The sequence below is a fragment of the Loa loa genome, assembly GCF_000183805.2.
Source record: "Loa loa unplaced genomic scaffold supercont3.19, whole genome shotgun sequence".
Taxonomy (NCBI): Eukaryota; Metazoa; Nematoda; class Chromadorea; order Rhabditida; family Onchocercidae; genus Loa; species Loa loa.
Genome location: NW_018108199.1, coordinates 455594 through 467115, shown reverse-complemented (window position 1 = coordinate 467115; position 11522 = coordinate 455594). Strand labels below are relative to the sequence as shown.

The 11522-nt window shown below is 30.0% G+C and overlaps 2 protein-coding genes across 2 annotated transcripts; both read left to right on the top strand.

Annotated features, from left to right (window-relative positions):
• Positions 1-6630: 6630 nt before the first annotated feature.
• Positions 6631-7963, top strand: LOAG_03051 (hypothetical protein; the record flags this gene model as incomplete). The annotated part of the gene is made up of 3 exons (XM_003138588.1): positions 6631-6740; positions 7317-7434; positions 7784-7963. The coding sequence occupies 3 exons, from the start codon at positions 6631-6633 to the stop codon at positions 7961-7963; spliced, it is 408 nt and encodes a 135-aa protein (XP_003138636.1).
• Positions 7964-7967: 4 nt separating this feature from the next.
• On the top strand, positions 7968-10310 carry LOAG_03050 (hypothetical protein; the record flags this gene model as incomplete). The annotated part of the gene is made up of 3 exons (XM_003138587.1): positions 7968-8000; positions 8144-8254; positions 10140-10310. The coding sequence occupies 3 exons, from the start codon at positions 7968-7970 to the stop codon at positions 10308-10310; spliced, it is 315 nt and encodes a 104-aa protein (XP_003138635.1).
• Positions 10311-11522: the final 1212 nt, after the last annotated feature.

Here is an 11522-nt window from a genome sequence, read left to right as displayed (position 1 = left end):
ATGATCGCTGCTGAAAAATGAAACTTCAGTTGAAAATCCTTAACGACAGATTCGGATAATACCGACCAAAAAGGCTATTTTTTCAGGCTATTTTTATTGTTTGCCTTAATTTGTTGATGCTTCAGTTTAATAACATCATGTTTTTTCATATTTATTTAGCTCATTCTTTCACATCAAAATTACAAAGCAGCTTTGTCCTTTTTGAATTGCTCCAAACATTTTGATTAATTTTACTGAGTGATAAACAAAAGCTTTTTCTTAGTGAACTGTTTAATTGCATTATTTAATTCAAACTTCAGACACCATAAATTAGTTTGTGCATAAATAAGCGTTTTTATAAGCTTTCTATTTATCGACAATTCATGAATAGTTCACAGCTTTTATTCTTTTTTCTAAATTCGTATCTGATCAAAATCAAAATCACCAGAGTATACCTTTTTAAATGATATCGGTGATATGCTGATATCCCTTACTGCCATATTGATATATATTTGCTAATGACAGTATCATGAATATACACATAAGGGAATTTACCGTTGTCAACTCAAAAATGAATTTGAGATATTTGGACATTCTCAGTGGTTTCCTGTGGATTTTTGTATTTGACCAAAATGATACACTTTTGGTTGCTGTTGTTGTTGCACGTACATTGAAGATGATTTTGAAGAGATTTATTAGATCAAGTTTTATGCCTTCTCCCAAATACTGTCACAAACATCATTGAAATTCAGTGGACAAATGGGATACGATATGACATGATGTGATTCTAACGATATGTACATATACTACGGATCGATATCTTTTGTAAAATTGTCCACACTTTTCATCATTTTTTCGTCATTCTTCTCTCCTAAACAAACATTTAAAAGCTGCGCAATGAACTATAAATTTTCTTTTTCTTTTTTTTACAGTTAGCTTTGCCGAAGGTGATATTCTAAAGCAACTGATATGCCATCAAGGAGAGTTACATGACAAATGTTTCAAATTAATTACTATTCCTGCGCTTCCCAGTTTTCCTTCCCATTCAGTCATGTCCCTTTTAGATGATTCTATTCCGAAATCTCATGTTCAGCTAAACAATTCAGAGAAAAGTTCACAGTTCATCCTGTAACATTATGCTTTATAGCTTATCACTTGTCATTGTATGCTTTATTTGCAAAGAAGATATACATGTTACTTAAAGATTCAATCAACTAGACGGTATGTAATATCTAAAAAACTCCAAATTAACTCATAATTTGTAACAAAGCCAAAAAATCGGTGGTGTCACTAACAGTCTTTAATCAGTCAATTACTTATCAATAAGCATTGCCTCCGTGTCCACCACTCCAAGTATATAAATGCTCCAAATATTGCAAAGCATTCGATAATGTTTTTTTGAAATATCGGAAATCAATCGATAATTTCTTTCAAAACGCTGAAAATCAATCAATAATTTACTTCTAGGTACTATGGAAGTGTTATGATTACAAATCGTGTATGAATCACTTTTTTTCTTTTTTTTGCTGAAAAAGTGCCGCTGATTTTTAAAGGCCTACCTTTGAAAAAAAAAAATACATTTCTAATCTAATGGTAAATTATTTCTGCTTTGTCATCATAAAAATAGAGAGAGAGGGAGGAAAGACAGAAAAAGAGGGAGAGGGAGAGAGATAAAGGAAGGGAAAGGGAGAAAGAGAGAGAGAGAAAGAGACTAAAACAGAGAAGAGACTTCTTTTTTACGGAAAATGTACCCCGTAACAAACTCGTTAATTTCGTTTCATACCGAATTCCAACTTTCTTTATAGTGGGTTACACAGATGCACACATTGATACACATACAAACATATATGTATGCAAACATACATACATACATACATACATACATGTATACGTGCACACATACACATATACACATTCACATACATGTACATACATCACAAAAGAATTTTGTTGAAATATCTTCTGAGTAATGGGATGTTTTTCAAGTTATAGGAAAAGTATCGTATCGGTTGAAAGCAACTTTACTGCTTATGCCAAATGAGCTTACTCATATACTTCTTGTATTACAGGAAAGGTTAACTGTTTATCAATTGGATTTATTGAAAATTGTTTGTAAGTGATTGTTCTTTTAATAGGAACATTGACGAATGGTCACTTTGTTGGATATGTCATACTGTCCTAATGCAGTGGTAGTCAAAAACAAGAGAACTAGAAAGAATACTGCAATTAGGACAACACTAATGATTGGTCACTCCTCTTAGCTCGAACTAAACGAGAGCACTCAAAAGCACTTGAACATATTAACTCAGTAATAACTCAGGTTTATAACTGAACAACTTGTGTTGTGATGAAACTTTTAAACCGGTACCACTTTTCCTTGACGTATGGAATAATTTTTAAATGCTTTGTTAGGCATATATAAGGAAGACTAAGATTGAAACACAAATTCCATTTTCGAATAATTAATAGGATTATAGAATAATTTAAATTAATGAAATTTTTAGATTGACAATGTCGATGGATGTAATGATTTGTGCAACAATAATAAGAATAAAAATATTGGGAAATTTACATAAGTTACCTCAAAACGTTACATACTTTGGTTTCTTCATTCTTGTCACGAAGGAAAAGGGAAGAAAGATTCATTCTCTTTTAAAACTTATTTCTTTCATTAGCAACTTTTTCTTTTGCCATTTCGTTTGTTGTAGAAATAAGAGGAATAACTGGGAATTAAAAAAGGAATTTAAATTAATTTAGGGAAAATTCTCACTACAAATGTTCGCATACAGTGTGTTTCGTGTTATTTATGATGTGTCAAAATTCTTGTTAAAAATGACGCAATTACTGAATTAGTAGTGGTAAACTTTTTAAAATCCAGCAACATACTGCTTTATGCAAATTTTTTTTTTGAAGGTTAAAAAATTTAAGTCGATTGCATCAATTTTTTAACATGCACAAATATTTTTTTAACGAGGGCCTTCATCAGATTTGTTTTTTCTTTGAACAAAGTTAGGTTGGTAAATAGTAGAACGGACACCCTATTTTTGCAATCAGAATAGCTTTAAGCGCAAATTTTGACAAATTACTATGAATCATCCATTGAATAGGTTGAAATTGCTATCTGATGTAATTTTTAAAAAGAGAGAGTTCGGCATGGGATTGAGTTATATTAACTATTTGGGATTAAACTGAATATGAAGGATCAAATAAAGCATAGATGTAACGAGAAAAGACAAATAATATAAGTTAGTTAATGAGAAATGAAACGAATTGAAATAATGCAACAAAAGGCTGATATGATTAATGGGAGGAAGTGATGGATAAAGAAAGGGGTGTTCCAAGATGAATAAGCAATGTATACCATGAAATTTAAACCAGAAACAATGATATATGCAAATTATTGCTTGGACATTATTACTAAGAAAATATGCGACAAGCATTTTTTTCAGTATATCTCAGAGAACTTGAGCCTATCAAAAAGAAAAAAGAAAAAAAAAAGAAAGCTCTGGAAAAAATAGAAATCAATGAGAAAGGGCGAGCTGATCTGATCAGTTCCTATATTTAATACATGTGGGTCAAGGTAGTGTATAAACAGTCATTTCCCTTTTTTCAATTAAGAAATTTATAGAAGAGTTTTAGCTGGTCAAATTATTTACTGACACGTCAACAGATGGCAACATCAGTCTGAGATTGCTAAATGAAAATGTATAGACGGGGAGAATTAATCATTGATGGGATGTATTGTAAAAGGTCACAAATAGAAAATAATCGATCGTGTCCACTTCACCAAATCAAAAATTCATAACAATGTACGTTTTTTTTTTCGTCATTTTTATTTGTTCATATATTCGTAACAACTGTAACAATAATAATAAATTTCTTCTTTTTCAAAAAGTATTTGTATTTCTATATTTGTAAAAGCTTAACTCAACTTTCCAAATTTTAAATTTACATAACGATTCCCTCCCTTCCTTCATCTTCTCTAAATGTACAAGTTGATTCAATGGTGAATCATGAATTTGTATCAGATGTTCTCCCTTTTTCAACTTCATATTTCTAAACATATCAAATTACCATTTAGTTTGAAAGTTAAAAAATTGTAAAGGTCATACTGTTGATGCTGAGAAGGTCACTAAATATATTTTTTTATTGTCAGTCTATCTATGCATCTTGAAATACCAGTTTTTTTTCTTTTAAATTTGCAATTTTCTGAAGTATAATTTCTTGGCCTAAATTAAAACTTCGCACAATATATTCATCCATTCGTTTTTGAGATATTTGGATATACTTATCACAATATTACATAATCTGCAATGTTGCAAATTTAAATTTAAAATTGCACAATGTGCAAGAATGTGATAATTAACGATAACGGATGAATGAATACATTACAGGAAGTTTCAAAGAAATGAATTATTTCTTTCAAGGTCACTAGGTTCATTCTACGAACTACTACTCTAGTTCGATACTAATATAGCTGTTCAACTGCTCACATTATAATAGGATGAACCATCCAGAAATATTAATAAATTATTATCTCCCAAACAGGACTAAACTATTAGCTAAAGTGATCTTTGTTGTATTTAATATTTATCGAAATATACTAATTATTGTCATTTTATAGCATAAGAACAACTACGGAGAATAATTTTACTATTGCTGATAAGTATGAAATTGAAACTAATTCAGATAAGATCTGTGCTTAAGATTTCTATATGATAACGAAATGCTTGCCAAGTAGATTGTCTAGAGAATCAAAATCTTAAAAAAAGTCCCTTTTTAAAACTAGAATTTGTAATTAATGATAACGAAAATTGTTTCGTAATTACTGGAGGTTGCTTGGTAGTGCATATATGCGTATAATGTCATTCATTCATTGCAATTCGAAACTTTACATAAGCATTTCAGCCCTAATAAACAATGCAACAAGAATGAAAAATAAATAAAATGAAATTTTTATTGGAATAAAATTATCTGAAATTAATATTTTAAAAGTAAAAAGTAATTGAAGAATACTTTAATGGCAATAAAAAAGTGTAATAAAATTGCAGTTTAGGGTATATATTTTATAAGTATGCTATACTGTTTTCTCCTAGCAATATTCGTATTTATTATCAAAGTTATCAATAAAAGATTAGCTGAGAACCGGTAAAATATGAATAGTATTACTGCGCCATTTAACCGCGGGATAAACCCCCCGTAATTTCTCTTTTTCTTGTGCTATAACGATGGAATGAATATCGATACTAAAATTCCAATAAAATTCCAATATAGGAATTGGAAGAAAGGAATACGATGTTTTCAAGGTGAAAATGTAAAAGCCATTTTGTAAATGAGAGAGAGAGAGAGTTGGGCTAATGAAACCTGTTTGACTTGTTTGAATGTATGAGAATGAAGTGGATCATTGAATGATGAAATGGGTTGGATGATTTCCTTTGCTTTTCCTTCCAAATCAAAAAGGCTTACTATTTCATTATATAAAATTTATCCTTGATTCGTTATTAACAGAAATCATTTTTCTGTTATTGATTAGATTCGTTTCGTTGTTTGATTCATTTCACTCAGCATGTTTCTCTAACTGATTGGTTGCTTTCGTCTGCTCTTGTTATCATCAAACATTTTTGCTTGTTTGGGATAACATTTGATCAATTTTAGAACTACGATAAACTCCACGATTGATTTATTGATTTTCCTTTATCTTGACATTTTATCAGATCAATGAAATCTGAAATTAGATTTATGAAATATCTTTCCACACTTCAAACTTTAACACACTAAATGACTTTTATTTATTGAAGGCGAAGATTGTGATTGGGAAGTTTACAAGAATAAATCAGTTTTTATCAGTTAATTTTTTAGTCGTAGAATATGTAGAATTTCACTCCGATACGGCTAATTCTGTAATTCATTCGTTCTCTTATCAGTCTTCTTTCAGTTTATCTTCCTGTATGATAAATCAGTAGTTAATGAAAATTGGATAGAGAGATATTACTGCTGAGTGGCTCGAACAGTTCCAGTTACTTTCAACAAATCATATATAGCAAACACTGTTATAATCGCAGCCAATATTTATTTCCAGGTATCATTTCAATTTACTTTCAAATATGCTTTTTCTAGCTTAATTAAAAATACGGCTCAAATAGGTGAATTGAATTAAATTTCAACAAAATTATTAAATTTAGAAATTTCCGGGTGATAAGCTAAAACCTTCGATATCGATTAAATAGCTTATTATTTTATTGTATTGAATAACTTGTTAATCACTAATTGTTAATTTGAGTAAACTTATTCAGGAAACGGCTCATGAAATTCTTAGAAATATTGAATCAGGATTACAAATTCGTATGAGATTAAACAGATGACAACTTTTTAGCAGCATCACACAAATGTTTTTTGCAAAAATGCGCAATACTTTCCCTTTTCTTTTTTGTTTTTCTTAATTCCCAAAGATGCTTCCACCTTGAATGTTAACTGACGACTCAACTTACATTAATTATGCTTTCCTCATTCTTGGACTATCCGCTGATAAGAACTCAACGTTTATTTTCCATAATTTCGATTCAGATCATTCGAAATTATGGAAAATAAACGTTGAGTATATGAAGCGTATATGATGAATCCGCTGTGCAGAAATGGTTTTCAAAAGTATTAATGGTAGAGCCGTGGGAAATAGTTGTTGCATATCGCTGCAATCTTAGGTACACTGTCAAAATTCGGGCAGTCGATGGCTCGGCAATGGAAAGTACAGTAATGGAGTCGATGTTTGTTTTTTTTTGTTTGAGTTGCGAGTATGTTTGCTATGCTATCTTTGAGCATCGAAATCTGTTTATTGATTTAAATTTCATGATTGTCAGTACTCAGTTCTATTCCAGATAAAACATTGAACATTGGATCACAGTATTTGAATCATTATCATTTCATTCCTTTGCTAACAAGAATTCGAAGTGTAATTTTAGTGCCTCTCATTGCTATATGAAACACTAGATCTTAGTTATTTTTTGTAGTTTTGGATCACTAGAGTTTAGTTTTAGTCTTTGCAAAAAAAAAAAACATTTTGTATGTATTGTAGTTTCTATCTCCCTTCTTTTTTTTGCTTTTTTTGTTGCTTTTTTTTTATTTATTTGTTGCTTTTTCCGTTTGTTTCTTGGATGGAAGATTTTATGTCTTGGAAATTCTTTTTTTTACTTGGATACAGTAAACTAAAACTAGTTGAAATAATGTTGCTGTGCAAATGTTCCGAAATTTATTGCGGTTGTGGATTGTTTTGCACCTTTTCTTTGCAATGATGTTCAAAGCTTCATTAGCGCAGTAGAAATAAGTCTGAAAACGAACTTAAGATATAAGAACCAGTTAAAAGGGAAACGAAATGGCTGCTCGTGGTCATTTTTGGGTGAAAAATGTGAAAAAAAAAATGTTATGTCATTAATACGAATATCTCCATATCTAATTACAACTGTTTTTTATTTCATGGGATATATCAATTATATATTTGCCCTTCAAATTAGTTGTCAAATTGTCATGATGTTCTAATTCCAGAATTTTCATTTCGATTTGTAAGATTAAAATTTTCCTATGATATTGGTACATCACTGAGAGTTCCTAATCAAGAGATTTCTTCTCTGCCATTTTTCTGTTTACATGGTTTTTATTTTAATTTTTTTGTTCGAGTTTCGTTTGAATTATTTTATTCTAATTTCCTAATGGAAATTCTATTCTTGTTTTAGTAATCTTCCTTTTATATAATTGCGCTGAGGAGAACTTAAAAGTGAAATGGATGAAATTTAAAAATTTCTGCTAATTTCAGCTAGTGGTTGGCTCTTCGCTTCAAACAGAAAAGGGGAACTCAGCAGTAGCAGTATATATGTGTATGTCTGTTTGTGTGTACATGCGTGTGATAATATTTCCGGATTTATCATGGCTTCCGATTACTGAAAACAAACTAGAAGTGAAGACAAGGGAGCAACGCATTTATCCCCTTTTTTAAAGCGATGGAATCAGTTGAAGCGGAAAATAAGCAGAATGTATGATCAGCAAATTGGCGGATACTTAACAGTACTTATTGTTGCTGGAACTGCGACTCTACCGGCTGCTCCTGCTACTTTCTATTTTTAAATGACATATTGCTACTGCTGTTGTTGCAATTATTTGCTAAGTAAAGTTTCAGATATTTGCTTTGCTAACAAATTCCAATTCCCTTCCTTCTTTATTCATTTTGCGACAGGTGTGTGCATCATTCGTCAAGGATTGCAATTTTGCTATCGTCAAAGTTGAAAAGGTATCTAAGTTTTTTTTTATTTTGATATCGCACTTCTCTCACTTTTTAGGTTATTGACTTTACTGCACTTTGGAAATAATGTGCAATGAAATAATATGCAGTTGGTTACTATATTTTATTCGTTTCAATTTGCTTTAGAAGTGTTATTTGAATCATTTAAACAACCTGAAACGTTCTAAAAACTTCGAAAGATCGATTTTTAAAAAAATATTTGTGCTGATGAAATTATAAAATAACGTCATAACTATTAGTAAATGTTACTTTTACGAATTTGTCGGTCGTACTATATATTATGAGGAACTATAAATGAATCTTGAGAGTAAGTTAACAGTGCATTAAAAAAAGCGTAGCATAATACATATTAACAATATTTAGTGAAGCAAATGGGAGGATTTCTAAAAGTGTAAATAGAAGCAACTATAAAAGTTCAAAGCTTGAGCTGAAAGTAATTGAGGGGATAGATTAGGAGAATGAGAATAGCCGAATTATTTGAGAAACGAGTAAATTTTAAAGTGAAAATTTTATACCATAAGAAATTAAAATTAGTATCTTTATATGCGTATAATTTGGAAGTATTACCTAGAGATTTCAGAAAGTTAAAGTTCGAGTGATATTCTAATCTTGAGGTGATTCAAAGCAGTTCAGAACAGCAGTTGTACTAGCTGAGTTGGTTTTGAAATACCAGAAGAAATAGCAATGACAACGGAACAGTAATCACAAACCCTAAATAGATTGCCTAATTTTGCAGCACTTATTTGGTGGCGGATGATTAATTAATACTTTGACTAATATGCCAAGAATAAATGTCGCACACACGCCTTGAAATTTTGCTTACCTTCCAGTAATTTAGATCATTTTTCAAAAAATCCCTGGTATAGTCATGTGCTGCGAGAGAATTAATGCAACTTTTTGAGCCACAAGTATGGTTGAATTGGGAGAGAACTTCATTTTGAGGTGGAAGTGAATCAGATTTGTACAAGTAGTAGATTGAAATTCATAATTGAATTTGTCAACGACTCATATACCTTAACCAAACCAAAGAATAATGATGTAATTGAATTTCTGAAATATACCGATGAATATGGAAGGGGTTTTAAAATATGAGATTTCAGGTGAAGTCGTTATTCTTAGGTTAGGTTACGACATATGAGTAATTGAGGCAAACCAATATGTTCGAAATAATCAAACATTCATATGAAATATTTAGAGGTTTGAAATAAATTTGAATGTAATGTGAAATTTATAATATGGCATATTTTTTCCTTTATTTGGTCTTCAGCATTTGTAGCTTTCAAGATGCTTTGTACTGTGGTACTTGGATTGTGCGTATCATACCTCCCTAACAAAAATTTATTTCTGTTTTCTCGAAATGAGTGGAATTTAATCGTTTATCAAGTATATATCAAGCAATTAATTAGTGAGATGATGAAGCTGGAAGAAGGGATGATAAAAGTTTGAAAACTTGTTTGTTTGACTTGTCATGTGTTTACATGGTTGAGTATTTATGTCTCTGCCTATCCATATATATACGTGCGTTCGTATTTGTTTGCTTTCACACACAAAATAAATTACTCTTTGTGAGTGTTTCTTAATTACTTCAAATATTTTTAATTTGGTAAGGATGTGATTGCATTTTTTCCGTTGCCATAGAAATTTTTACTGAAAACCTGATTAACTGATATGTTTGCACTGGATGTCGACATTGACATTTAAAAATTGTTAGAGAAAGTTCATGTTGTTAGGCTGAAACGCTTTCAAGCATGTCTACATGGTACTTGATTTCATTAACTCCATGATAAGTAGATATTTTGTAATTTCCTTTATTAATGCTTTCAGGCGCAATGTTTAATATGTGAAATAGTTTGTGAACATTGCACATTTCCAGTTTTACGTGTTTTCTCAAGAAATTTTCAATTTCTTTGATGCTTTATCAAGAAAAATATGTCGCATGGATACGTCTTATTCCCTATATTCTACTGTTAGTCTCGCAGCATATGGTGACGCCGCAGATGGGATGGATCTAGCAAACCTGCAGATATCATCTCAAAAAAAATAGGACTTTCCGAACTGAATGGAATTCAAGTTTTTGGACTAAATTTTTATTTTTTGTTTTGAATTTTAGCAATTGGGTGGTAAAACTTGCATTAATTTCTTTTAAAATTTCTTTTTTTTCCTGGTATAGCATTATTGCCCCGTTATGGCAGGATTCTGGGAAGTTAATTGAAAAATGCTTTCGAATTGCGAAGGAAAGTAGGATTTCTCTTTTTTTTTGTGTCTGATTTATCTCTTAGAGAAATTTATTTGGAAAGGAACTGTAATTATTTTTTGATTTTACAATCTCACTGATTTTCTTGTTATTCTGATTCAAAGATAATGTTGAGATATAAAAAAATTTACAAATATTCCGCTTGTTGAATTAAGTTTCGTCCAATAATTTTTAATTTTGATTTTTGAAATATCGAGAAAGTTACTGTCTTAAACAAACGTTTTAGCTAGTGAAGTTTCGATTAGGTACATAAGCTATGGAGTGATTTAATAGTCATTTGATTTATGCAGTCATTGATGCTAAACCGGCGAAATGAAGAAATATGCTATTAAAGGTAGTAACCTGAAAGTAACTGATAGATAATTATGAATGTCAGATTAAAATAAGTATGATTTCCGATTTAGTAAGTGCATATGAAATTCGCATCAGGCTTTGCTTGTTACCGGTCGTGATACAACAAAATACAGTATAAGCTTTTTTTAGTGTTTATTCGTAAGCTTATAATATTTGCATTTATCGTTAAGTAAATAAAATCATTCATTAAATGTAAATTATTGTAGAATGTTTAAAGAACGAAAGAGTGAAAATAAATTATAATAATTCAAAATTATTCAAAGTTAAACAATATAATAATTAAATAATCAATTTATCGAAATTTATTTCTTTTAGAAATAATTTTTTCATTGCAAATTTCAACGTAACAGAAAGTTAAATCAAAAATTTAACAATTTTTAGAATTACTTTTGAAATTTCACGATAGTAATAACAATAGTTTTTAACTTATTTACACATAATTTCTTGTAGAATGTGAAAAGAAAAACAACAACTAATTCGTTAAAAATTTAATTTTAATTTATCAAAAACGGGCGATAATATTTGTTTTAATAAAATTAGAAGGAAAAAAAATATTTCTTTTAAATAAAAGATATAAATGAATGGCTGCTTAAATTTTCCCAAATTTTATTGGAAAAATTTCAAAAATTTCTTTCATTCTGTTTGGTA